Below are 27,914 nucleotides of genomic sequence, written 5' to 3' on the forward strand. Positions count from 1 at the left end.
ACCCTAGGATGACTGTGGCTTATAATAACTACTGGTTTTACTCAATTACTGGGTAAGCCTCAATGAAACATTTTACAATTAGGATAAGAATTTATACTGTATCAAGCTAATAATAGAAAAATAAATAAAAAAGTGAAAACGGAAAAAAATGAACAAAAACATACTAGCCAATTTCATACTAAAACAGATAAAAATTCTGATATTTAAGAAAGGCTAATAACAAAATACAATTAAGAGATATTTTTGAAACACACAATAATGCTACGGGTTTAGTGGGGAAATGTTACTTTTTCAAAGCATATACCAGTCTCATGGCAAATTTTTTCATTGAGGAATGTGATGGCAAATCTGGGTTGCCAACTTAACTACATCTGAAATCAACTGAAACCCAAGCAGATGGGCACTCCTGTCAGAGATTTTCTTGATTGGATATTTGAAATGAGAGGACCCACCCTAAATCTGGGCTACACCTTTGTTGGAAGACCACATAAAAGGACATGGAAGAAGAAAGCTTTTGTTTCTGTTTGCCCTCACTGTCACCAGCAAGTCCCTCTATCCTGTTTCTGAGCCACCCCTTTGCTGGTGTTAGAACCTACATTTTTGGGACTCCAATATAGACCAAAGACCAGTAGTAGCTCCCTAAGAATCTTCTAGAACTCCTACACCAACTTGGGACTGCTGAGACATTTAGTCTTGTTGACTGAACAACTACCAGATTTTTGGTCTTTCTGTCCAGAGACAGCTATTGTGGGACTAGCTGGACCAAATTTTATCAGTTACATTCCTTTAGAGCAGTGGTTCTCAACCTGTGAGTTTGACCCCTTTGGAGGTCAAACAACCCTTTTACAGGGATAGCCTAAGACCATAGGAAAACACAGATGTTTACATTATGGTTCACAACAGTAGCAAAGTTACAGTTATGCATTATGAACTTTGAAGTAGCAATGAAAATAATTTTATGGTTGGTGGTCACCACAACATGAGGAACTGTATTACAGGGTCTCAGCATCAGGAAGGTTGAGAACCACTGCCTTAGAGAAACCTGACTGATACAAGGGGTAAGGAAAAGCTCAGGAATAATAATAGATTGTACACTGCCTTCAATTCAACAATAATCGTGTGGAAAATAATATATAGAACAGATTTTTAAAAAACTAACTTTCAGGGTAGATCCTATATGCAACTATATGAAATTCTGAAACATGATGCACATCAACCTACCGACTTTCCAGATGAATATGGAACACTCAGCAATACCAACTCTGCATCAGGCTGTAAAATTTCTACAGAAATGTAAATACAGATTAAAATGATGCAATTTAATAAAAAAAATGAAAACAATCATTTTGGAACCTAAAGATGGAGTAGTTAAAATATTAATTGATAAATACCTATAGCAATACAAATAAAACAAAGTTTGTGGTATGATTGAGCATTCCTTGGGTATATGCCCAAGAGTGGTATGGCTGGGTCTTGAGATAGATCAATTCCCAATTTTCTGAGAAACCACCATACTGATTTCCACAGAGTGTAATCACACTGTCTTATGTCCCTCCTGCTCCCTCCCCCAGAACAGCTGTGTGGTGATATTTTAGTTGTGCTGAAATGTGATTTTATTTGTATGTTAATAAGTAAAGTTTGCCTGGAGATCAGAGGTCACATAGCAAGGTCATACAGGCATAAACAGGAGTCAGGTGGTGGTAGCACATGCCCTTAATCAGATCACATGGCAGGCAGAGTCTCTGTGTGGTCAAGGACACAACCAAGGATGGTGACTCGAGCCTTTAATCCTAGTACCAACCAAAGAGACCTGGAGGTCTGTATAGACAGGCAGTGATGAGGAAGTCATGTGGCTGTGCTTAGAGCCAATGAGAAGGCAGAACAGCAAGGCAATAAAACACATGTTAGATGGGAAGAAACTCTCTCTGGGGAAGAGAGAGTGGCTAGGTGGTAAGATAAGGTAGTTGTGGCTCTTTGCTAGTTCTCTGATCTCTTTGGCTATTACCTCTGTATTTGGCTCTGTGATTCTTATTTAATAAGACTGTTTAGAAATTCTTCTACACAGCTGGCCTGGACAATGGCTCCAGCACACCCCTGCACAGAACAGCACACTGAAGAGGCACAATAGTCTCAAGTCTCTCTCCTTCTGGAGACACATTCTTACAAATCCCGAAGCGGGGGTGAACCTACTGGGGTCTGGGATCCCTGAATCTGCCTCTCCACTCTAAGGAAGATTCCAGTGCTCACCTCCAGGAATCCATAAGCTCAGCTCAGTCCAAAACTAGGAATGCTCATTTTCCAGGACATCACCAGGGTCGCCATTGAAAACAGTCATCATAATGAACCCAGGTTTCTATGACGACAGCATAGCTTCCCCTGTTCAGTAACTGGGAATGGATCTTCCCAGCCCTCCCTTCTTTTCTATCAAAGCAAGAACTCTTCACCCTTGTTATCACCCGAGAAAGCACACCCATTAGAGAAACTGCCACCAGCAGGAAAGCAGAGCTTTGCTTTTTTGTTCTGTAAACCAAATATATCCCTCGAAGCGTGACCATATTCTACTCACCAGAATATGGTGGTCTCCATGGAAATGTCATCACATTGTTGTCACTGTGAGAGATGAGCATTTCATCCAATAAATAGCTATGCATATATAACCTCATAGAGGAAGATAAAGTCTGGGACACCATGTGCAGAGATATGCCGCAAAACAAAACCTTGAACCTGGAACCTCACATATACAAAGCATGCAAAGCATGCACTCTACTGCTGAGCTACGGCCCAATGTTCTCAACCTCGTTGATGAAAGCACTTATGAGAGTAGATGATCAGCATTCATATTGGCTACAAGGTACTGTTTCAGGTCTTTTCAGGCTATTTTATGACTTCCAGTTTAGGGTTTTGATAAGATTTTTAGGACATATAAAGAATGAGAAAACAATCTATTTTCAATAAAAAGTAATAATAACAATAATAGTACCCATTAGTGAAACTGCCATCAGAAAGAAAGCTGAGCTTGCTATTTTTTTCTTTTCTTTTCTTTTTTTTTTTTTTTTGGCTTTTTTTTTTTTTTTTTTTTTTTTTTGGTTTTTTGAGACAGGGTTTCTCTGTGTAGCTTTGCGCCTTTCCTGGGACTCACTTGGTAGCCCAGGCTGGCCTCGAACTCACAGAGATCCGCCTGGCTCTGCCTTCCGAGTGCTGGGATTAAAGGCGTGCGCCACCACCGCCCGGCTTTGAGCTTGCTATTTTTTTCTGTGAGCAAAACATATCCCTGCAGGCACAACCATGTTCTATTCACCAGACTATGGCGGTCACCATGGAAAAGTAGTCTCAGTCATAGATGAACATTGATGTCATTGTGACAGATGGACATTCATCCAATAATTAGCTAAAATTTAAAGTCTCTGATATCTCGTGCAGAATCATCCTGAAAAGCAAAATACGAAAGTTAAAAGTACTAGGAGATGCCGAGAATCGAACCCGGGACCTCATACACGCCAAGTATGCGCTCTACCACTGAGCTACATCTCCGCGTTGTAAGCCTCCTTGACCAAAGCCTATATGAATGCTGAAAGACTGATCCAGCATGCATATTGCCCGCAAATTTCTGCATCAGGACATTTGACTATATTTTATTGCTTCCAGTTTAGGGTTTTGATAAGATTGTTAGGAATAAAGAATGAGAAAACAATCTATTTTCAATAAAAATAATTATAATAACAGTAATAGTACGCATTAGAGACACTGCTACCAGCAACAAAGCTGAGTTTTTTTTTTCTTTAAACAAAACATCAGAGGCATGACCTCATTGTACTCACTAGTCTATGGTGGTCTCCATGGAAAAATAGTCACAGTCATAGATGAACACTGTTATCATGGTGACAGATTTCATACAATAATTTCATCCAATAATTAGCTATGCACATATGATCCCCTAACAAAAAGTTGAAGTCTAGTACACCTTGTGCAGAAACATCCTGAAAAAGAAAATTCAAGTGTTAAAAAGAAAAAAAAAACCGTTGGAGATGCCGGGATTCGAACCCGGGACCACATAAATGCGAAATATGCGCTCTACCGCTGAGCTACATCCCCTTGGTTTTAACATAGTTGATTAAAGCCTATATGAATGCAGAGAGACTGATCTCCCATTCATAGAGACCTGAAGGGTCTCCTTCATGTAATTTGAATATAATTTACAGCTTCCACTTTAGGGTTTTGATAGGATTTTTAATCACATTTATTGGATGAGAAAATAATCTATTTTCATTCAAAATAGAAAATAATAATAAACCACCTTATGCTATTTAAAACAAGGCAGGATGACAATAAATACTACTTTAAATTATTCAGGCCCATCAATTTAATTCAACTTTATGTTGTAGTATTAGTTCAACTTGACACTATTATGTGGAATAAATAACTTTGTCTTGCTGACTAGCAATATGCTAGGATATATGAGAGTATGTGAAGTTTCCTGAAACCTTCCTTCTCATACCTCTGTTCTCTTTTAAAATATGCCTTAGCTTGCATGGCTTAAACCCTGGCGGTGGTGGCGCACGCCTTTAATCCCAGAACCGGGGAGGCAGAGCCAGGCGGATCTCTGTGAGTTCCAGGCCAGCCTGGGCTACCAAGTGAGTTCCAAGAAAGGCACAAAGCTACATAGAGAAACCCTGTCTCAAAAAAAAAAGTTTTTTTTTCTTTCTAATTTTGGACAGGCTGGTCATGTGGTCTTTTTCTTTCACTTAATTTATATATTGGATTACATTAGCTGTTTTCTGTATGTTGAACTATGCCTACAATGATCTGATGAAGCCTATTTAATTATGGTTGCTGAACTGTTTGATATGTTATTGGATTTTGTTTGTGAGTATTTGAGTGAGTACTTTAACATCTTTGGTCTGAGGTAAATTGATCTGTAATTCTTTCTTGATTCTTATGCAGTTTAGGTATATGGGAACTGTAGTCTCTTCAATAGAATTGGGCAATGTTCCATCTTTTTCTACTTACTGGAATATTTTGAGGGGTATTGACATGAACTCTTTTTGAAAGTCTGCTATAAGTCTGTTCTAAAATTGTCTTGCCCTGTGTTGTGGAATATTACTTAAAGATGTGATACACTTGTCTATGCTGTGGAACATTTGTTTAATGATGTATAGATGTGTTGTACTCTTTTAGGTTGTATTTGTTTAACTCCATGAAGCTCTGTTACTGTGCCTATCTAAAGCACCTGATTGGTCTACTGTAGAGCTGAAGGGCCAATAGCAAGGCAGGAGAAATAATAGGCTGGACAGCCAGGCAGAGAGACTAAATAGAAGAGAGCAGAATCAGGGTAGCCAGGGGAGAGAAAAGGAGAAGGAGAGGAGGAATCCAGGGGCCAGCCATCCTGCCACACAGCCAGACACAGAATAAGAAAGAAACAAAAGACATACAGAAATAGAGAAGAGTAAAATCCCAGAGGAAAAAGGGAAATGGGGCAATTTCAAATTAAAAAGCTGGCTAGAATAAGCCAAGCTAAGGCAGGGCATTTATAAGTAATAATAAGTCTATATGAGATTATTTAGGAGGCAGGTGGAGAGACCCCAAAGAGTAAATAGTAAAATACCAACTACAGACCTCAGCTTTTTAGTTGGCAGACTTTTAGTGACTCCTTCTATTTCTCTAGTGATTATAGGTCTATTTGTATTGTTTATATGATTTTGATTTAACTTTAGAAAGTTCATAACAAATGAGAGCTTCCTGAGCTCTCCACCAGTTTGAGGACACCATTGGAGAACCAACATTGCAGAGAAAAGAGCCACTATTCAACCCGGTGTGTGAGTTTGAAGGAGACTGGCCCTGATGGACACGTCAGTTTGAATACTTGGTCTCCAGGTGGTGCTACTGTTTAGGAAGGATGAAGAGGTTTGGACATTTGGGGGAAGTGTGTCCCTGAGCATGGGTGTTGAGGTATGAAAAGACTTGTGCCAATCGCAAGTTCTCTTTCCCCTTCTGTTTGTAGGTCAGGATGTGAATTGCTCTCAGTTGTATCTATGACATGGCTCTACCCAGACATCAGGGGCTGGGACCCTCGGGTGTGTAAGTTCAATTCAACACTTTTTTATAATGTGCCTTGTCTATGGTGTTTTATCACTGCAGTATAAGAGAACTAAGACACCCAGTCCTTTCTGCCAGAGACATGGTGCAAGCCACATATGGGCGACTTGTCCACTAATAATCTCTAGGGTTAAGCCCTTCCTACTTCATCAAGAACACCCTGACCAGGGGAAGAAACTACTAGATGCAAGAGACCAGCCTGCCAAACCTTCACTTGAGTGAGATTAGAAAGGTCCAGCCTCACGGAACCGGTGGCCAGTTCCAAATACTGCTAATGCATTATCAAAATCAGGGTTGTTTTGAAATCACTGTTGGTGATCTTTGAGTTCTGATGTAAAAACACTTGCTAATGTTTCTTTCCTATGAGCAATGATGATAAAGCATGTACTAACTTAATTAGCAGGTGTGGACTCCTCTTGCTGCCCTGGCTACCTTGGGCAAGAGGACTGTAAGTCCAACAGCCAGGCAGACTTCTCAAGTCTTCAGCAGATGTCTTGAACCCTCCACAGATACCCCGAGAAAACTGTCCTAAGACCACAATTGATTTGTGCTAGTCCTAGGATATGGCTCTAGCCTGTCTCTTGTGAAACTGTTTGCACTAGATTTAGTGTTATCACAAGCCTCAGGGAAACTTAGAAGGGCATGGAATAATTTCCAATAAGCCTGAGGGGAGCCCTTTTTATGATGGCCTTGGAAAGGTACTGCAGTGTCTGGTGCTAAGACACAAGGCTTTGATTGGTTTAAAAGCAAAGCCTCAGTGATTGTGAGAGGCAAAACTGCACTGGGACAAAACACAAACCAGAGTGATGGTGATTGATGCTAAGAGGCAAGGCTGTGATTCTTTCTTCCAGATGGTTGTAGTTGGTCCCAATTACAATCAGGTTGCTGAGGATTGCCTGAAAGATGCTCTCCTGGGCTGTGTGACCTGGTGTTGTAGCATTAGACACAAGAACAGGCCTCTCTTGCTTTGTCCTCCCTTACCTATGTTCAGTACCATAGCTGATAGGATGGAGTTAGCACCAGCAGAACCAAGTGTAGTGGGTCACACTTGTAATCTCAGCTATCAGCGAGGGCAGCAGCAGGGTCATGTTCCCATGATCACCTGGGCTATGAAGACTGTGTCTCAGGTAAGGAGCATGAGACAGAGGTGATGGGGAGGGACAGAGAGACAGGGACAGGGAGACATAGACAGAGGACTGGGGGGGATGTCAGGCCAAGTAGAAGAGACAGGGCAAGCAGCTGTCAGCTGAACAAGTAACAGCTGAAAAACCTCAAGGGGCCAGGAAAGAAAGAAGTGCTGGGGAAGTAGAAAGAGGTCAATAGAGCTAGCAGGGTTGATACTGAACAAGGAGAAGGGCTGTAAGGTGACAGGAAAGAGAAAAGGAAAGTCCTGTCTGTGGAGGGTTCCAGAAGCCTCTCTACATTTCAGTTTGTATTAAGGGTTAAGGAGCACTGAGTCCCACACCTACAGAAGAGCTCTGTCAGTGGCTAAAGTTAAGGATTGAGGAGCCCTGGGACTTGGACTGCCCTGAAGCTGTGGTGCAAGTTGGAGCCAGGAGCTCCAATCTGCACCCTGTGGGGCCACAAGATCTGTAAGACTGGCAGGGCTGAGGGGCCCTGTTTCTATACCAGCCCGCATATGGTCATGACTGGCAGTTGTCAAGTTCAGTGGGGAAGAAATTCTGACAAATCCAGGACTTGAAGATCTCCCCATCTACACACATTGATTTTTATGTAGTGAATCAAATGACATCCAGTCAGCCTATTGGCAGCTCTGCAACTGTTTGAAAAAAACCTTCATAGATCGGGAAAATCGACCAATGCAAAGTCAGTGTGCAAACTCTGAACAAAAACACAGCAGAGGATTTCCTTACATGTGATATAAGCTTAAGTATTGAAAGGTTTACAACTGTGTTCTTTACAGTGTATGGAGCCCTGGCGAAAAGAGTGCTAAGGTGTGTTCTTTTGTAGAAATATAAACTAGAGCACTAAGCACACCCATGTTAATAAAGAGACTTAAGAACTAAGAAGAGATTATCAAGCCGTGACTGATGTCACACTAACTGCCCAGACTTCCATAATTTTTCCAGGTCAGACCATTATGCATTTTTTAAAATAATCAAGTGTTGTTATACTATGAGGAGAAAAAATCCTAAAGAAGCAAATAGTCCATCTCATCCTTATTATATATTTTAAGACATGTTGAAGTGTGGCGTTAAATATGGTGCATGAGATTAATCCCAGATTTTGTGAGGCAGAGGTGGACATCTCTGTGAGTTCAAGAATTGCATGGACTACAAAATAATTTCCAGGATAGCTGAGGATATTCCTCATAAAATCACTGCCTATAGAAACAAAAGTAATTATTAATAAGACATATTTGTAGTGGGTACCTGTTCTACCTATGACCTTGAGGTACCAGCCCATTGTGCAAGGTCTCAGGCAGGTTGAGGACCTGAGGGGTACGAATGCCTTGCTCTCCTCCTCCCTCTGGGCTTTATGGTGTGGACTGACTTAGGCAGCAGGAGCAGCATGGGTCAGGATATCAACCTTTCAGGAATCTGAGATTATTTTGCCTTTTTCTGTGTACTGAGTTATTTCTCCAATTTATATCCTAATACATTCCCTGTACCCCTTAAGCAGACTCCCTTGGATTTCTGGCTGTATCTGGTGCTCCCTACGTGTGGGTGGTTCATCATTACAGCCCTAGTGGCTCTTGAAGAGCTCACCTGTCCATGTGGGCTTGGGAGAATAGTGACGGGCTTAAAGACACAGGCACAGGGGGACAGGGGCCACAGTGTATGTCTGGGGGTGCAGGAAATTCTGGCCTCTGCAATTAGCCATCCAGGGATATTACACCAGGGTGCCAATTGTAGCCACAAGTTTTCCTGTATCCTGCCCGGTCCTGCAGACTCTCAGTCCCAAGTAAACACACAGAGGCTTGTATTAATTACAAACTGTATGGCATATGGCTCAGGCTTCTTGCCAGCTAGTTCTTAGAACTTAACTCAACCCATTCCTATTAATCTGTGTTTGGCCACTTGGCTTCATGGCATTATCTGTTCTCTCACATCTTGCTTCTCCTGGAGGCAGCTCCCAGCATTTGCTGCAACTACACCCTTCTTCATCTCCATGTTCAGTTTGAATGTACTACCTAAACTTATTCTGCCTCACCATTGGCCAAACAGCTTTATTTATCAATCATGAGACCAACATGTATGCACAGCATACAGAACCATATCTGACAGCACATATTGATTCCAGAAATAACAGCGAATCCTTTTGGGTTTCTTGGGCTTATTAATAACATAATTTTTAAAAAAGAGTCAATGTATTTTTGATGACAATAAAAAGTTCAGATTTGTTTATAATTTTTATGTGTATGGGTATTTTGCCTGCATGCATACATGTACATTGTGTTCTTGTGCTGGAAGAGGTCAGTAGAGCATGTGAGATCCCCAGGAAATAAAATTACACCTGGAATGGGTGCTGAGATCTGACCAAGGGTCTTCAACAAGAACAAGGGCTCTTAACTACAGAGACATCTCTCTAACATCTGGAGGACAATGGCATTAAAGTTTAAAAGAAAACCCCAAATGTCTTTAGAGCATTTGTTCCAGCAGAAGACCCAGGTTTGGTTCCCATCATCCACCAGGAGGCTCCCAACCATGCACAACTCCAATTCCAGGGGATGTGATGCCATTTCTGACCTCTTTGCATACCAGGCACCCAAGTGGTACACAGTCATTTATGCAGAGAAAACTCTCACTCACATAGAATAAAATAAATAAACCTAGGGAGGAAAATAGAGGAAGAAAAACCTGAAAAGCTCCAGGGCAGGTAATTGCAAATCTTGAGCAGAAAAAGAAGAAAGCTGTCCTATCTGAATTAAGTCTGCATTGCTGACACACAGGGTTCATAAGCAGTCACAGGGTAGGGAAGGAGCTTTAAAGAAAGCTCACAGTGTCAGGGAAGAAAAAGAGTTAGTGAAAGCACACTTAGAAAAGAGAGGAAAGTGGGCAAATCCTAGAGGCTGCAAGACTGCAGCTCTGTAGGAGCCTGCCAGAGGAGCAGACACCCCTTATGGAAGGGGAGGCACATTATCTCATGAAGGGATCAGTATGGCCCCTTTTGTGTTTTTGGAATGGCTTAGGGCAAACATTCTCATTTTTCAGAAGGGGTCCTTTGGCCTCCGGGTTGTCTGACCCCAGTGGATTAACAGTTACCAGGGAGAGAGTGGCCTGTCTCCATTCTGAAGGCCATTTCTGTCTTTTGAAAGAGAGGCAACATAGTCTATTAATGAGGTTTCAAGACTACTGTAAAGGAACCTCCCCAAGGTAGGTGAAGGGAGAGAGAGAGGCATCCCACAAACAACAGGGACTATTTGTTTACAACTTGTTAAAGCAATGGAGTCACACAACATCATTTGTTTGTCAGAGATGCAAGTGAGAGAGCTTTGTGATAGAGATCATTTTAAAGCTCCTAAGGCTTCAGGCATGGCATAACAAAACAGGAATTTCGTGAGAAGATGTAACTGGAACAAGCATTTAGACACTGTGTATGTCACAGAGTAGGGGGCATATTCAGATGGATTTAAAGGCAAGTTGGGTAGAGAAGTCAGAACTCCCTAAGTACACCGCCTGCCTTCCACACCACACCAATATATCCAGCCTGCCCTCTATGCCTCTATATTAACAATAACATCAAAAAGAGTAGACATGCAGGCACTCACCATGTTTAAGTACAAATAATCAAAACCTACCATGCAGTTCTGGGACAGCTGATATAATATAATTACTCCAGAGTGCCTTGGCCCTTGCATCCATCTGAGAAGACCAAACATTTTCAAATGGGAACATATTTACCCTGAAGATGAAGACAGAATGGGATATTGTTAGCATACTGATGGAGAAGGATGGGGGAAGGGAAATAAGCTACCCATAATACCTCTTATTCTTTTCACCCTGTCAGGCACATGTCACAGCACACTGGATTCTTCTCTAGGACTTGCTCCTTCTGGAATGCAGAGAATAAACCTTCCATTTTAGACTAGAGGTACCATGGGGGAAAGAAAACATAAGAAATTGAGGAATCCAGAATGAGAAAGCAATAAAACCCAGGGCATGGAATGGCAGTGCCTTACCTGTGCAGACTCCATCAGTGGAAGGTATACAATGATGCTTTTCCTCTTTCCAGCTCATCACATCACCATGGACACACACAGTGATACCTGGGAATGCATACACATGGTGGAAATGAGAGCTTGTTCATTTGCCATACCTTGCCAAGTGCTCTCCCTTGTGTGTACTCATGAACTACTTTCAAGCCAGAGTCATCACACTGACAGCGTGAAAGAGACACGGGAAATTTGCCTTACTAGACACACACAACACAAGTGTCTGCTTTCTGTCTCTTCAGGCCTCAAAATGATTCTTTGAGGTGGGCACCATTAATTCCTTTCTATACAAGGCCTCAGACAGTGCAATGTTTAGACTCAGGAAATGCTCCAGAGGCATCTTTAATGGACTCCTCTGGCCAATACTGGAACAAATTGAACATCAAAACACAGAATGCCAATATGAGAGAGTAATCATAATAGGTATTCTGAGACATACTGAGATAAATCCATGAACAAATAACTATGGAGAATAAGTAAGCAATATATTAAACATCAGATCATCATGAAGAGGCAGTAGTAGAATTATAACACATAAAACCTATCACAGTAATAATAGATTTAACTGACTTTTACGAATATATTATTAGTCTCTGCAATATCCCACAGGAATAATATAGGCACTGAGGTAATGATATTAGCTGAGGAATACAAGGGAAAATGCATACCACACATGATACTCATATGCTCTTAATCTATGAATGGCATGAGCACGTCATTTAACGTTCAGTGATGAATATGCCTGGCATCTTCAGAGACAGATTTAAGAAATACACACACACACACACACACACACACACACACACACACACACACACACACAAATATCAACACAAAAACACAGCTCTTGCCTCAAAGGAAGAAGAGAGAGTTTATTCTGGAATCAAATACGAGTAAGAAAATATAAGTGGGACAGATTGAGGTTAGAACAAATTTCTTGTAACAATGTGAAACAGTTTCGTAAAGTTTTTCTAGTGAGAGAATGAAGAAAACTATGAATCAAGGCACTCCTTAAGTGCATGGGTGGAGATATTAAGTAGGCTATTATAGTAAAGCAGAGAAACCTCAGCTACAGGCATTAGCTGCCTTGTGATGACACTCAGTCCCTTGACTGGCAGAAAATTAAGGCTTTGTAAAAGTGATATTTTCTAATTTTTTTAAATGTCAAGTCCAACTTCATCTGTTAGTGACAAGATGGTAGGTCAGTCCAACACAGAGGGCAAGGAAGGGCTCTTCATGGGCTAAAGAGAGCACAAAATTAAATGTAATTAGGATCTGGACCTACAATATTCCATGGTCTCTACATCACTGAAGTTCTATCAGTCAATCACCAGTCTTTGCAGACCAGATTCTGTCCGGGAATTCCTGTTCACACATTCACAACATCTCACCCTCACAATCTTAGCTCCCTGGTATTCATTAAGGTGTTTACTGAGAGGTCAAGAGGTAAAACCCCATCTTCAACAGATTCATCTCTAACCACACACGGGATGCTGAAAGCTACTAAATTATGTTCTTTCGGTGTGATTCCTGTGAGGATGGCCGATTCACACATCTCTGGGACATTTCTCTCATTTCTTCCAATAGACTGCCAACAACCGCTTAATGCTGATAAGGAAATGGGGACAAACTGCAATAATCATCATATAAAGGTTCTATCACAGCGTAATCAATGCTTTCAACCAAAGGGATCCTTCATAAGCATCATTGACATTTTGTTCCTAATGCATCACAGAGAATTTCATAATTACTTCAAAGAAAATACAAGAATTAGGAATTGTATTCTAAAAATAGTACCAGGAGTAGTGAAATCAAAATGTGCAGAAATTTTGTGAACAATCTGGGCACATAGATCTATAGTGCCTATAGACTGAAACATCTTAAAACACTGCTGAATTGGACACAATCTACATAAAGGAAGGACATATCATATTCATTGGTCAGACATTTCATGATCAGTAAGATGTCTATTGATTCAAAGATGTCTACAGATTCAATGCAATAACAATAAAAATACACTAAGTTTTTGAAAACTTGGATAACTAATAATAATCTTTATAGATAAATATATAGTTTGGGGAAAAACCTTAGACACAGAACAAAGTTAGAGAACAGCGTTGAATGATAGGATATCTCCATATGAACCAGCATGCTATTGGAATCAACATTGGCAAGTAAAAGACCAAAATCTATAGTCCATGCTTGCACCCACACATTTCCAGACCATTGTCTACTGAGTGCCAACATTTCCCTATGTATCCCATGCTGACATCAAGCCTGTGCAGAGTCTGGGCTGAAAAGAACTAACAATATTGCTGCTGCGGCCTCTCAGGCACTGGGAATATTGGCATATGGACCATGCCTGGAATGATGGAGAACTGATGTTTGACAAACAAGCAAAGGCAATTTGGTGCAGAAAGGATGGTCTTTCAGCAAACAATGCAGAGGCAAGTGTATATCCATATCCACAAATATAAATATAAATCATGTCATGTGCAAACACCACTCAAAATAAATTAGAGAAGTAAATACATAAAAAATAAACCTATAAATAGAGAACAGAACACACAGAAGAAAATCCTTGTCTCTGGCACTAAGTGAAGATTTCAAAGACAAGACACCAAACAAAAACCATAACTGAAGAACTGGAGAAGGTGGAATCCTTACAATATAAAATCTACTGTTCTTCCAGAGGATGGATGAGAATGGAGAAGATATTTCTATGGCTAGGAGAAAAGTTAGAAAAACATATATTCAATAAAGAATTTCTATGAATTATACAGAAAAGCTCACAAAATCAGGCAGAAAATAGAAATTGAGAAATGGAAAGCTTTCAGGTGTGTTGTTCAAGGGGACATTGATAGGACTGTCCTTTTTATAAGTGATTCATTAGAAATATTAATGCCATGTGCAGAGAGCATCATGGCAGAGATTCTGAGGAGACATCAGGGCCAGCTGGAGGGTGGGTATCACAAAAATGGAAGTTAAATCCTGAACTGGTGCCAAGCACAGTGTGTTCCACACCTGAAGTCCCTACATGAGACAGCTGAGGCAGGAGAATGACTGAGAGTTCTCAGCCAGGGTAGGACACAGTGAACTGCTGTCTCAAAAGCAAATAAAACCTCGAATTACTAAAAACGAAAAAGAAAATCCTCTAACCAACTGCATATTGAAATAATCATTTGAGATATGCAGGGTAATCATTGACTTCCCTTTAGGCTTTACCACTTACTGTCCCACCGATCCTGAGTGAGCAATCTCATTCCCTTCTCACAGAGCAGGAAACTGGGATCAGAGGGTGCTCACATTGTCTTATGTCCCTCCTGCTTCCTCCCTCAGAACACCTAGCCTGGACAATGGCTCCAGCACACCCCTGCACAGAACAGCACACTGAAGAGGCACAATAGTCTCAAGTCTCTCTCCTTCTGGAGACACACTCCTACAAATCCCGAAGCGGGGGTGAACCTACTGGGGTCTGGGATCCCTGAATCTGCCTTTCCACCCTCAGGAAGATTCCAGTGCTCACCTCCAGGAATCCTTAAGGTCAGCTCAGTCCAAACACCAAGAATGCTCATTTTCCAGGACACCGCCTGGATCGCCATTGAAAACAGTCTTCATAATGAACCCAGGTTTCTATGACGACAGCATAGCTTCCCCTGTTCAGTAACTGGGAATGGTTTTGCCCAGCCCTCCCTTCCTTTCTCTCAAAGCAAGAACTCTTCATCCTTTTATCACCCGAGAAAGCATATCCATTAGAGAAACTGCCACCAGCAGGAAAGCAGAGCTTTGATTTTTTGTTTTGTGAACAAAACATATCCCTGGAAGCATGACCACACTCTACTCACCAGACTATTTCGGTCTCCAAGGAAATGTGGTCACATTGTTGTCACGGTGAGAGATGAGCAATTCCATCCAATAATTAGCTATGCATTTATAGCCTCAGGAAAGAAGTTAAAGTCTGGGGTACCTTCGGCAGGAACACCCTGCAGAAGAAAAAGAGAACACTGGAGATGCCGGGGCTCGAACCCGGGGCCTCATACATGCAAAGCATGTGCTCTACCGCTGAGCTACATCCCCAGGCTGCGTAGCTCCCTGATAAAAGCATATATGAGCTAGACAGAGTACACCGACATTCATAGAGTTTCCAAGAGTCTGCATCTGGTCCTTTGAGTATATTTCATGACTTCCAGTTTAGTGTTCAGAGGATTTTTATGACATTTAGTGGACAAGAAAATAATCTATATTCAATTAAAATAAATGAAAACAATAACAATAATAATATTAATAATAATAATAAGCCTTATGTTTTTTAAAACAAGGCAGCGTAACAATAAATAATACTTTGAATTATTCAGGACCATCTATTTTAATTCAACTTTATGTTGTAGTATTAGTTCAACTTGACATTATCATGTGGAATTAATATATGTCTTGCTGACTAGCAATATGCTATTCTATCTGAGAACATGGGTAGTTTCCTGAAACATTCCTTATTATACCTCTATTCTCTTTTAAAACATGCCTTAGCTTTCACAGCTTAAAAAGTATTTTTTTCTAATTTTGGACAGGCTGGTCATCTTGTTCCATAACTTTCCCACACACCATTTATCACTTCATTTATTCCAATAACTAAATTTGAGGGAACTATTTCTGTATAAAACCCTAATGTCCTGTTTCTTTCTGTACATTTATGTATCTCACTACATGCACTGTTAGCTTCTGAAATGAGAGGTTGGTTACATTGTGTCCCCCTTTTTCTCGGGTCATCTGGTGTATGTCTCAACACACAAAATCATTAAATGTTTTATATATGTTCAAGTGACTGAAAATGTAACAAATACAACCAGAGAAGATGCCAGATTGTAGACGACCATGTCTACAATTAAGGACATTGCTCAACCTCAATAATTACTGGAATACTACAAATACTGCCATCAAAATAAGACTTTACTATATAACTGCTAGATAAAGACAAGGAGTATTAGCAAACAAGTAAAGGTAGCAAAGAATGAGAGCAATGTAAATAAAATGAAGAAAAATCAAAAAGAGAGGGAAGGAGGAAAGGAAGGAAAAGTCAGATGAGGGGCAGGGGAGAAACAAAAACATTTCACTGCTGATCGTGGTCTAGCTTTGGGGCATTGGTGGATAAGTACTGATCCTCAAGTGACCTACTAGTAACAAAATGAGAGTCAGTATATCTCTGTGAACCATGATTCCTTTGTGTTATACTTCAGTCTGGGAATCTTCCTTCCATGATTTTTATTCACAATAGGTTTTTCTCCATAATATATCCTGATTAGAGTTTCCCTCCCCTCTACTCCTCCCTGTTCCACTCCACCTACCCTCCAATCCGGATCCACTCTGGTTCTGTTTCTCATTCCAAAATAACAGGCTTCTAGGAGATAACAGTAAAACACAACTGAATAAATTATAATAAGACGAAACACAACTATCAAGTACAAGTTGGACCAGGCAAACCAACAGGAGGAACAGAACTCACAAGGAGACACAAAAATCAGAGACCACTGGGTCATTCACTCAGGAAGTCTATAAAAATTTGAATAAAAGTCCCCCCAAAATATGGAAAGGTAGAATATATACACAGAGGACATGGTGAAGACCCATGGACCCAAAGTGCTTGCTACTTTACTCTCTGTGAGTTTCTGTGAGTGGATTTAGAAGGACTTGTACTCCAGATGGGAATCAATCTACCTCAAATTCCAGATATACCACTCTTGGGCATATGCCCCAAGCAAGCTTCATCCTTCCTTCAGGACACTTGCTTGGAGCACAAAGCTAATTAGTCTTAATAATACAAAGCCAGAGTCAGACATCAGGGTGAAAGCTGAGAGATCAGAGAAGCAATGGAGCAGCCACGGTCACCTCTTACCTCTCTGACTGCTCAGACCTAAAGGGGCCAAGCTCCTGTCTCCTCTCTGCCTCATCACTTTCTCATCTGCCTAGTCATAGCATTTCCTGTCTCCTCTCTGTACAGACCTCCAGACCTCTATGGTTAACTAGTGGCTAGTTCCACCCTTTGATCTTCAGGCAAGCTTTTTGTCAGAACACAAACAAAATATCAAAACACTTGCTCAACCATGTTCATTGTTGCTCTCTTCATAAGAGCCAAAAACTGGAAACAACCTAGATTTCCCTCAACAGAAAGTGGATAAAGAAAGCCGGGTACATTCATACAATAGAACATTACTCAGGTATTAAAAAGATGACATCATGAAATTTGCAACAGAATGGATGGAGCCAGAAAAAAATCCTGAGTGAGGTAACCCAAACTCAGAAAGATATATATATATATTCTCTTGTACAGGGATATAATTATTTAAATAAATGACAACAACACATCAGTTTGAATATTTGGTCTCCAGGTGATGCTACTGTATAGGAAGGATTAAGAGGTTTGCACATTTGGGGTAAGTGTGTCCCTGAGCATGGGTCTTGAGGTTTATAAAAACTTGTGCCATTCCCAGGGTTTCTCTGTTTCTGCCTTCTGTTTGTGGGTAAAATTGTGAATGGTTCTCAGCTGTTCCTACTGCCACGCCTTTACTCAGACATCATGGGCTGTGACCCTCTTAACAGGTAAGTTCAATTAAATGTGATTTTTATAATTTGCTTTGTCTGTGGTGTTTTATATCATGGCAGTATAAGAGTAACTAAGACACCCAGGTCCTTTTTTCCAGAGAAATGGTGCTGGCAACATGAGGGGGACTTGTCCACTAATGATCTCTAGGCTTATGCCACTCCTCCTTGATCAGGAACACCCTGAGCAGGGGAAGAAGCTGCCAGATGCAAGAGACCAGCCTGCCAAACCTTCACTTGAGTGAGATTAGAAAGGCCCAGCCTCACGGAGCTGGTGGGCCAGTTTCAAATACTGCTAATGCATTATCAAAATCAGGGTTGTTTTTAAGTCACTGTTGGTGATCTTTGAGTTCTGATGTAAAAACATTTGCTAATTTATCTTTCCTATGATCAATGATGATAAAGCATGTACTAACTTAATTGGCAGGTGTGGACTCCTCTTGCTGCCCTGGCTACCTTGGGCAAGAGGACTGTAAGTCCAACAGCCAGGCAGACTTCTCAAGTCTTCAGCAGATGTCTTGAACCCTCCACAGATACCCCGAGAAAACTGTCCTAAGACCACAATTGATTTGTGCTAGTCCTAGGATATGGCTCTAGCCTGTCTTTGTGAAACTGTTTGCACTAGATTTAGTGTTATCACAAGCCTCAGGGAAACTTAGAAGGGCATGGAATAATTTCCAATAAGCCTGAGGGGAGCCCTTTTTATGATGGCCTTGGAAAGGTACTGCAGTGTCTGGTGCTAAGACACAAGGCTTTGATTGGTTTAAAAGCAAAGCCTCAGTGATTGTGAGAGGCAAAACTGCACTGGGACAAAACACAAACCAGAGTGATGGTGATTGATGCTAAGAGGCAAGGCTGTGATTCTTTCTTCCAGATGATTGTAATTGCTACAAAATACAATCAGGTTGCTGAGGATTGCCTGAAAGATGCTCTCCTGGGCTGTGTGACCTGCTGTTGTAGCATTAGACACAAGAACAGGCCTCTCTTGCTTTGTCCTCCCTTACCTATGTTCAGTACCATAGCTGATTGGATGGAGTTAGCACCAGCAGAACCAAGTGTAGTGGGTCACACTTGTAATATCAGCTATCAGCGAGGGCAGCAGCAGGGTCATGTTCCCATGATCACCTGGGCTGTGAAGACTGTGTCTCAGGTAAGGAGCATGAGACAGAGGTGAGGGGGAGGGACAGAGAGACAGGGACAGGGAGACATAGAGGACAGGGCAATGGCATTGACAGTGGGGATGTCAGGCCAAGTAGAAGAGACAGGGCAAGCAGCTGTCAGCTGAACAAGTAACAGCTGAAAAACCTCAAGGGGCCAGGAAAGAAAGAAGTGCTGGGGAAGTAGAAAGAGGTCAAGAGAGCTAGCAGGGTTGACACTGAAGAAGGAGAAGGGCTGTAAGGTGACAGGAAAGAGACAAGGAAAGTCCTGGCTGTGGAGGGTTCCAGAAGCCTATCTACATTTCAGTTTGTATTAAGGGTTTAAGGAGCACTGAGTCCCACACCTACAGAAGAGCTCTGTCAGTGGCTACTGTTAAGGATTGAGGAGCCCTGGGACTTGGACTGCCCTGAAGCTGTGGTGTAAGTTGGAGCCAGGAGCTCCAATCTGCACCCTGTGGGGCCACAAGATCTGTAAGACTGGCAGGGCTGAGGAGCCCTGTTTCTATACCAGCCCGCATACGGTCATGACTGGCAGTTGTCAAGTTCAGTGGGGAAGAAATTCTGACAATTATAGCACTTGAAGATGATATGAATTCACAAAACACCCCTACAGTTAGGCATGGTTGTGCATGCCTGGCAGACCTAGTCACTTCTGCCTAGCCATTTCCAGGTCAAAACACCTTGTGTAACAAGGACCCCTTGGCTTTGCCTGGTTGCCTAAATCATGCAGGGCAACCATGTGATCTACATGCATGCTTGGAATATCCACATGGGCCTGTGTGGGCAGGCACGGCCAAGCCTTTTTAAGCAGGCGCCATGATTCCTGGGTCCCTTTAGTCACGTGTCTTTCCACAGGCCTGTGCACCTCTGTCTCTTTACCTTATCTTACTAAAACTCTTGTTAGTGGATTCTGTCGTGTTTTGTGATGTTCCCTCGCAGGATAAGAGCGCCGCAAATAACCAACAGAAGAACTCCCCATCTATACACATTGATTTTTATGTGAGTGAATCAAATGACATCCAGCCAGCCTATTGACAGCTCTGCCACTGTTTGAAAAAACCTCCATAGATCGGGAAAATCGACCATGACAAAATTAGTGTGCAAACTCTGAACACAAACACAGCAGAGGATTTCCTTACATGTGATATAAGCTTAAGTATTATATGGTTTACTGTAGCAGAAATCTTAAATGGCCTTATTAATAAAAACAAACCTGAGGCCAGTTATTGGGGTGAACGCTGAAAGATCCGAGAAGCAGAACAAGCCAGAGCTACCTCACCTTGCCAGTTCCTCAGCTGATCCTGTTTCCTCAGACTGGAAGCCTATGAGTCTCAGCTGAACTGTGCTGCTCAAAGGCCTGAGGCTTAACCAGCTAAAAGGTTCTAGTTTGTGGTCCTCACGCCTTATATACCTTTCTGCCTTCTACCATCACTCCCTGGGATTAAAGGCTGGCTTTCTGGGATTAAAGGCATGTGTCACCATGCCTAGCTGTTTCCAATGTGGCCTTGAACTCACAGAGATCCAGAGTGATTTCTACCTCTTAAATGCTAGGATTAAATGCGTGTGTTACCACTGCCTATCCTCGATGTTTAATATTGTGGCTGTTCTCTGTTCCCAGATAAGTTTATTAGCATACACAATATTTTGGGGAACACAATACCACCACATTTCCCCTTTTTTGTATAAAATTTAAAAAGCTTATAACTAATACAAGAAAAATTATATCCAATAAGTATATACAATATACAGAGTTGGGATTATATTATCGATGTCCAGTCCATTAACATTTGACAGATTCAGACAAAAAACACCATTAATATATAACAATGTCCAGTCCAGTAACATTTGATAAACTCAGACAAAAAATTTTCATTTCTTATCCTATGTAAAACAAGTAGATCCTTTTTAACAGTAGATTTCATAATCTCACTTTTTATCTTATCATATCCATATTCTCTCTTTTTTCTTTTCATAATAGATTCAATAATATACATTTTGTCATTTTTATATCTTCCCCTTTTTCTTCTTAGAGTAGATTCAGTGATCTACCCATTTATCTTATTATTTCTCTATCTTTTTTCTCAGAGTATACTCAATGATCTACCTCATATCTATATTCTCTTTTTCCTTTTCCTTTTTCTTTTTTTTAAACAAAACCTCTGAATCTAATCTCCTTGTTCAGCTTTTTTCCTGACCATTAACAATTAACAAGTTGTAACCAACCAACATAGACAATGACAATATCCATAACTCATTAAGCAACCAAAAATCTCCCACCCCACTTCTTGGGAATGTGGGTGTCGTTTTTTTTTCAAAATTACTTCCTGCTTTCTGGGGTTGAAGACATCTTTAGGGGATCCTGAAAAGAAAATTTCGGGGTTAATTGTCAAGTCTTGTATCATTTGTCCAGTCTCTGCATAATAGGAAAGTTCAGGGCTTGTCACAAGTCCTTGTTTGAGTAGTCTGTCAGGCTGGATCATCTCAGCTAGCCATCTCAAAATTGTCCTGAGCAGTTTGTAGGCAAAAGTCGATCACTTGGTGGTATTAATCAACTTAATGGCTTTACCATAGTCCTTGCGGAATCATCATTGTGGGGTCCCATCATCCTTTTGAAGATTTCAAAGTCACTGTTAGACGTGGTCATGGTTCCCTGCAGACTTTTTTTTTGTGTGCCTCCTCTGTGGTTTGGAGTAATCACAGTCTGATAAATGTCTGTCTCTCAGAACCATGAATGTTCTTCCCTAGAAGAGAAAATCTTCACAGCCATTTCTCCCCACCATTTGTCTTGCCAAACTTTTCCAAACTGACTTTTGCCAATGCTTTCTTGTAAGATGATGGTCCTGGCAATTCTTCTCTGAACAAGCAGCAATAAGCCCTTCGTCCCAGGTAGAAGCATCACCGCAGTCACCAACATGATGAAAAGGAGCCGGCAACTTGGAGCAGCAGCTGATGCCTCCATAGTCCCACAGCTGCCACCTTTTGTGGCTAAGCCCCAGCCGAAGTCTCCTAGGCCAGCCTCAAAGTCGGGATCCTCCTGCCTCTGCCTCTGCCTCCTTCAGTAAATCCTACCAGTGTGCCACCACAACTGGCTGAGGGTAGCTCCAGTCTGAGCAGGGGCCCAAAAGGCCACAGGCAAGCAGCTTTTTCATGAATTCGTACCACGAACGTTGGGCTCCAGATGTAGCAGGAATTTTAAATGGTCTTATTAATAAAAACACACCTGAAGCTAGTTATTGGGGTGAACGCTGGAAGATCAGAGAAGCAGAACAAGCCACAGCTACCTCAGTTTACAACTGCGTTTATTACAGTGTATGGTGCGCTGGCGAAGAGTGCTAAGGTGTGTCCTTTTGTGGAAATGGAAACAGAGAACTAAGCATACCCCAAGTTCATAAAAAGACTTAAGAATTAAGAAGAGATTATGAACCCGTGACTAATGTCACAGTAATTGCCCAGACTTCCCTAACTTTTTCAGGTCAGACTATGATTTTTTTAATATATATATATAAAATCAAATGTTCTTATGCTATGAGGAGAAAAACCCCAAACAAGCAAATAGTTTTTCTCATCCTTATTATATATTTTAGGAGATACTGAAGACTGGCAGTTCAAAGTCAGCAGGGTCTACAAAGTAATTTCTGGAACAGCCAAGACTATTCCTCAAAGAAACCCTGTCTAAAGAAATAAAAAACAAAAATAATTATAAAATCGACATGTTCAGTCCAGAAAAATCCGCAAATCTTCTTGAAGATCTTGGTCTCTTTAATAATGCAATTTAAGGAAAGACTCAATGGATATTTGATGACAATAAAAAGTTTAGATTTATTTATGTTGTTTTATGTGTGTGGGTATTTTGCCTGAATGCATACATGTACAGCCTTTGGGTGTCTGGCACTGAAATAGGTCTGAAGAGTGTGTTAGATCTCCAGGAACTGAAGTTAAGGATGATTATGATCTTCCATATGGGTTCTGAGAACTGACCAAGGATCTTCAAGAAGAACAAGGGCTCTTAACTACAGAGATATCTCTCTAGCCTCTGGAGAATAATGGCATTAGAATTTAAAAGAGAAACCCTAATGTCTTTAGAGCACTTGTTCCTGCAGAAGACCCAGGTTTGGTTCCCAGCATCCACCAGGAGGCTCCCAACCATGCACAACTCCAATTCCAGGGGATCTGATGCCATTTCTGACCTCGTTGCAAACCAGGCACCCAAGTGGTACATAGACATTTATGCAGGCAAAATACTCACACAGAGAGAATGAAATAAATAAACCTAAGGAGGAAAACAGAGAAAGAAAAAAACTGAAAAGCTCCAGGACAGGTAATTGCAAATCTCCTCAGCTGCCCTGAGGAAAGAGATGAGCAGAAAAAGAGGAAAGCTGTCCCATCTGAATTAAGCCTCCATGGCTGACACACAGGGTTCATAAGAAGACACACGGTAGGGGGGGAGTTTTAGAGAAAGAGTGAAGCTCACAGTGTTAGGGAAGGAAAGAGGGTTAGTGAAAGCACACCTAGAAAAGAGAGGAAAGTGGGCAGATCCTAAGGCTGCAAGACTGCAGCTCTGTGGGAGCCTGCCAGAGGAGCAGACACCCCTTATGGAAGGGGAGTCACATTATCTCATGAAGGGATCAGTATGTCCCCTTTTGCTTTTTAGTATGGTTTTCAGGAAGGATCCTCATTTTTGAGAAGGGGTCCTTTGGCCTCCTGGTTGGCTGACCCACCTGGATTAACTCTTACCAGGGAGAGAGTGGCCTGTCTCCATTCAGAAGGCCATTTCTGTCTTTTGGAGGAGAGGCAACATAGTCTATTAATAAGGTTTCAAGACTACTGTAAAGGAACCTCCCCAAGGTAGGTGAAGGGAGAGAGAGGGGCATCCCACATAGCAACAGGGACTATTTGTTTACAACGTGTTAAAGCAATGGAGTCACACAACATCATTTGTTTGTCAGAGATGCAAGTGAGAGAGCTTTGTGATGGAGATCTTTTGAAAGCTCCTAAGACTTTAGGAATTTCTGGAGAAGATGGAGCAGGGGACCAGGCAGCTGGAGGCTGGGCATGGAACATCATAGATAGAGGCCATATTAGATCAATTTAATGGGAAGGTGGTGAGTCTTTCACTCTGGAAGATTGGTGCAGAGCTGTGCTTTGATTACTCAAGCTGTGTGCTAGAAGGATGGTTGATGACCATTGTTGTCATCCAGGGTCAGATCATTGCCCCTTGCATACTCCATTTCCCATTTAAAATAAATTAATCATTCTTTCACTTTGCTCAAATATAAGTACTTTTCCTTCTCCGTTAGAAAATGCGTGAAAGTCAGACAATAAAATTAGGAACTGTCAATTGGGGAGACAAATTTCTACTTTATTCTCAAAAGTGCAATATCCTACTGTCCACATTCAATTCACAGTTACAGGACTTGCCTTTGTGATTCTGATCTTGTAATAGAATTGAAAGCCACATTGTCAAGATTGTTCCTTCACAATGCCCAGTAAAAATGAAGAAAAAAACTGGTATTGAATAAAATTCTTTTTAAAAGCAACTTTCCAACCAGAGAAACAGACACACCCAAGAGGTGAGGGGTACCTGATTCAAGGAGGTGCTGTGTGACTGACTGACTCTTGCTAGTATGCAGGAGCAGGGAAGCCTGGGCTGGGATGCTGTCACGTGACTTGCCATCTGGAGTGCCCCGCCCTCGCTCCCCAGGGCTCTGTCCCAGAGCCACCTCTCAAGTCCCTGGGCTCCTGGTTACTGTTCTTGCTTCTCTCAGGTCAGTGTGAGGCTTTGCTCCTAGAGGTGAATGCTGTGGGCGAGGCCAGCTGGGCGCTAGGAGGGAAAGATTGGAGGTGGAGTTTGGGACAAGGGAGGAGGGCTTGGGTGTAGAGGGAAGAGGCAATGGGAAATGGAGGCTACTGGGGAGCTTGCAGCCGTTGGGCAGAGGACAGAGGAGGCAGACACCCCCAAGTGTCCCTGCCTGCCTGCTACACCCCACCCAGTAACTTAGCTGCCTTCGCTGCCCCTTCTCTGCCCCTCTTTGGAGTCCAGAGTTCTGGACCGGGGCTGGGAGGAGCCCTCTAAGAGAAGGTATAGAAAAAAAGAGAGAAAGAGGGGAGGGAGGGAAGGAAGGAAGGAAGAAAGGAAGAAAGGAAGGAAGGAAGGAAGGAAGGGAGGGAGGGAAGGAGGGAGAAAGGAAGAAAGGGAGGGAGAGAGAGAGAAAGAAAGAAAGCTAGGCAGAAAGAAAGAAAGAAAGCAAGAAAGAAAGAAAGAAAGAAAGAAAGAAAGAAAGAAAGAAAGAGCTAGGCAGAAAGAAAGAAAGAAAGAAAGAAAGAAAGAAAGAAAGAAAGCTAGGCAGAAAGAAAGAAAGAAAGAAAGAGCTAGGCAGAAAGAAAGAAAGAAAGAAAGAAAGCTAGGCAGAAAGAAAGAAAGCTAGGCAGAAAGAAAGAAAGCTAGGCAGAAAGAAAGAAAGCTAGGCAGAAAGAAAGAAAGAAAGCTAGGCAGAAAGAAAGAAAGAAAGCTAGGCAGAAAGAAAGAAAGAAAGGAAGGAAGAAAGAAAGAAAGAAAGAAAGCTAGGCAGAAAGAAAGAAAGCTAGGCAGAAAGAAAGAAAGAAACAAAGAAAGAAAGAAAGAAAGAAAGAAAGCTAGGCAGAAAGAAAGAAAGAAAGAAAGAAAGAAAGAAAGAAAGAAAGAAAGAAAGCTAGGCAGAAAGAAAGAAAGAAAGAAAGGAAGGAAGGAAGAAAGAAAGAAAGAAAGAAAGAAAGAAAGAAAGAAAGAAAGAAAGAAAGAAAGCAAGCTAGGCAGAAAGAAAGCAAGCTAGGCAGAAAGAAAGAAAGAAAGAAAGAAAGAAAGAAAGAAAGAAAGAAAGAAAGAAAGAAAGAAAGAAAGAAAGAAAGAAAGAAAGAAAGAAAGAAAGCTAGGCAGAAAGAAAGAAAGCTAGGCAGAAAGAAAGAAAGAAAGCTAGGCAGAAAGAACCAAAAACAACCTTCTGCCATGCCTGACCCCAAAGCTATTCAGTGCCAAAGTGGGCTCTTGAGTTCCAGCCAGGGCAGGGAGACACAGACCCCAAAGTAGTTAGAAGAGCATCCTCCCTTTGAGCTCAAGGCTTGAAAAGAAATGGCGCCTGGGGAGCAGGGAGGGATGGAGGAGGACAAGTCCTGAATCCAGGACAGTTTCCTGGTCACAGCTTTTCACAGAGTGCACAGATCCTGCCCCTGTGCCCTGTCAGCATATTTGAGCCTGCTGTTGCCTGCTTGTTGGGACCCCTGGAAAGCAGGGGCGATCTGTTCTGAATCCCTGCAGGTCAGCATACAGCAGCAGCCTGGACAGGGAAACAGGCAGAATTGGGGCTCCACTGTGCACCCCCGCCCTATTCCACAGTGTTTGCTACAGTGAAGGGGCACAGGGAAGGTGGCAGCTCTTGCAGTGTGTCCCTCCCTCACCTGTGAGGGAGGGGTGCAGGCAGAAGGCACACTTGGAGGGCAGACAGGCTTAGTTTAGAACCATTCTCAAGCACAAGATGCAAAGACTAGATGCATGGGCCTTCTGTGCCCGCTCCTCAGTCTCGGTGTCCTCTCTATTTCCTCTTTCCCCACCCTAGCCCCTCCTAAACCTCCAGGACAGGAAAATAAAAATCTGGACCTGGAAGAACTCTCGAGGGAGAAGGAACGAATGCCTTCCATGCAAGGACAGATGGAAAACGGCAAAGCGCCACAGGAGGAGGGACAGACAGAAGTAGCCTTTCCTCTGGGAGACAAAGAAATGTCAGAAAACCAGGAAAAGGCTGGAGATGAGGGGATGCTACCAAAGTGCCAAGAGCAGCCAGAGCCTGAGAGAAAAGCAAAACAGGAAGGAAGAGCAGAGAGCCAGGCAAAGCCAGAAAGTAAAGGGAGCTCTGCAGGAAAGCGCCCAGCTGAGGACCCCCTGCCCAGAAAAGCCAAAAGAAAAACCAACAAGGGGCTGGCCCATTGCCTCAAGGAGTATAAAGAGGCCATCCACGATATGCACTTGAGTAATGAGGACATGATTAGAGAATTTGACAACATGGCAAGGGTAAAGGAGGACCAGAGAAAGAACAAGCAGAAGATGGGGTGGATCTTTTGGATGCAAAGAAGTTTGCAGGACCCCTTCTCCCCAAGAGGCCCAAGGGAATTCAGGGGTGGCTGCAGGGCCCCTGGAAGGGACATTGAAGACATCCCTTATGTTTAGTTCCCAGGCAGCATCTGCTGGGCAGAGTGCTCTAACCTTATGCTGCTGCTTCGATTTAGGCTTTCTTCCTGGTAGCTGCAGCCTGTTTGACCCTTCTGCCTGCCATGTTCAGATTCCAGTGGAGCCGGTTTTCCCTCACTGTGTGGAAAAAGTAATACTCAGAGTGTGTTGTCAAATTCAAGTACATGAGCCTCAGAACCCTCTATGTGGCATCAGCCGACTTCTGTGAAACTGCAACAGGTAGTAATGTACACCGAGAAAACAAGTCTGAAAATTACTTGTGTCGTTCTTTATGGTTTTGTCAATAGTTTACTGTCTCCTAAGATGGCTGCTCCTTCTGGGCATAAGATACAGGAGTTGGGAACTAGTCCTAAGCAGTCAGGAACACTGTGCATGTGGGGAGTGCAGTCATTGCGTTTTTTGTTTTCTGGATGTAAAATCGGAGGCAATGTTTGTATTACTCCTGGAGCTCCATGGTGGAAGACTCAATCTCTCCTTTAGTGCTGCAAGGCAGAGCCTTGCCATCCGTGAAATGGGGATAAATCTTACCATGCAAGGGTGTGGAGAGGAGTGTAGGAAGCAGTGAGAATGTGAACTGCTGTGGTCTGCTCCTTGCCTCCTCCCCTGCACGAAGAACTCTGGAACTTGGTCAGACACTTGCGGCTGGGCCAAGAGAGGTCTCCACTTTGCCCAGGAG

General features: G+C 42.2%; 1 protein-coding gene and 3 non-coding genes across 4 annotated transcripts in view; 1 reads left to right on the forward strand and 3 right to left on the reverse strand.

Moving 5' to 3' along the window:
* Nucleotides 1–27,217, forward strand: part of LOC102916286 (uncharacterized) — a 76,233-nt gene extending 49,016 nt beyond the window's left edge. Inside the window, exon 3 of the mRNA XM_076562273.1 lies at nucleotides 26,610–27,217. Coding sequence (XP_076418388.1) covers nucleotides 26,610–27,217 — 608 coding nt within the window. The remainder of the gene's footprint in view (nucleotides 1–26,609) is intronic.
* Nucleotides 3,460–3,531, reverse strand: Trnaa-ggc (transfer RNA alanine (anticodon GGC)). Its single transcript has one exon. It is a non-coding gene; the product is annotated as a tRNA-Ala (tRNA).
* Nucleotides 4,021–4,092, reverse strand: Trnaa-cgc (transfer RNA alanine (anticodon CGC)). The gene has a single exon. It is a non-coding gene; the product is annotated as a tRNA-Ala (tRNA).
* Nucleotides 15,275–15,346, reverse strand: Trnaa-ugc (transfer RNA alanine (anticodon UGC)). Its single transcript has one exon. It is a non-coding gene; the product is annotated as a tRNA-Ala (tRNA).
* Nucleotides 27,218–27,914: the final 697 nt, after the last annotated feature.

The sequence above is a fragment of the Peromyscus maniculatus genome, chromosome X (assembly GCF_049852395.1).
Source record: "Peromyscus maniculatus bairdii isolate BWxNUB_F1_BW_parent chromosome X, HU_Pman_BW_mat_3.1, whole genome shotgun sequence".
In the NCBI taxonomy this organism is placed as follows: domain Eukaryota; kingdom Metazoa; phylum Chordata; class Mammalia; order Rodentia; family Cricetidae; genus Peromyscus; species Peromyscus maniculatus.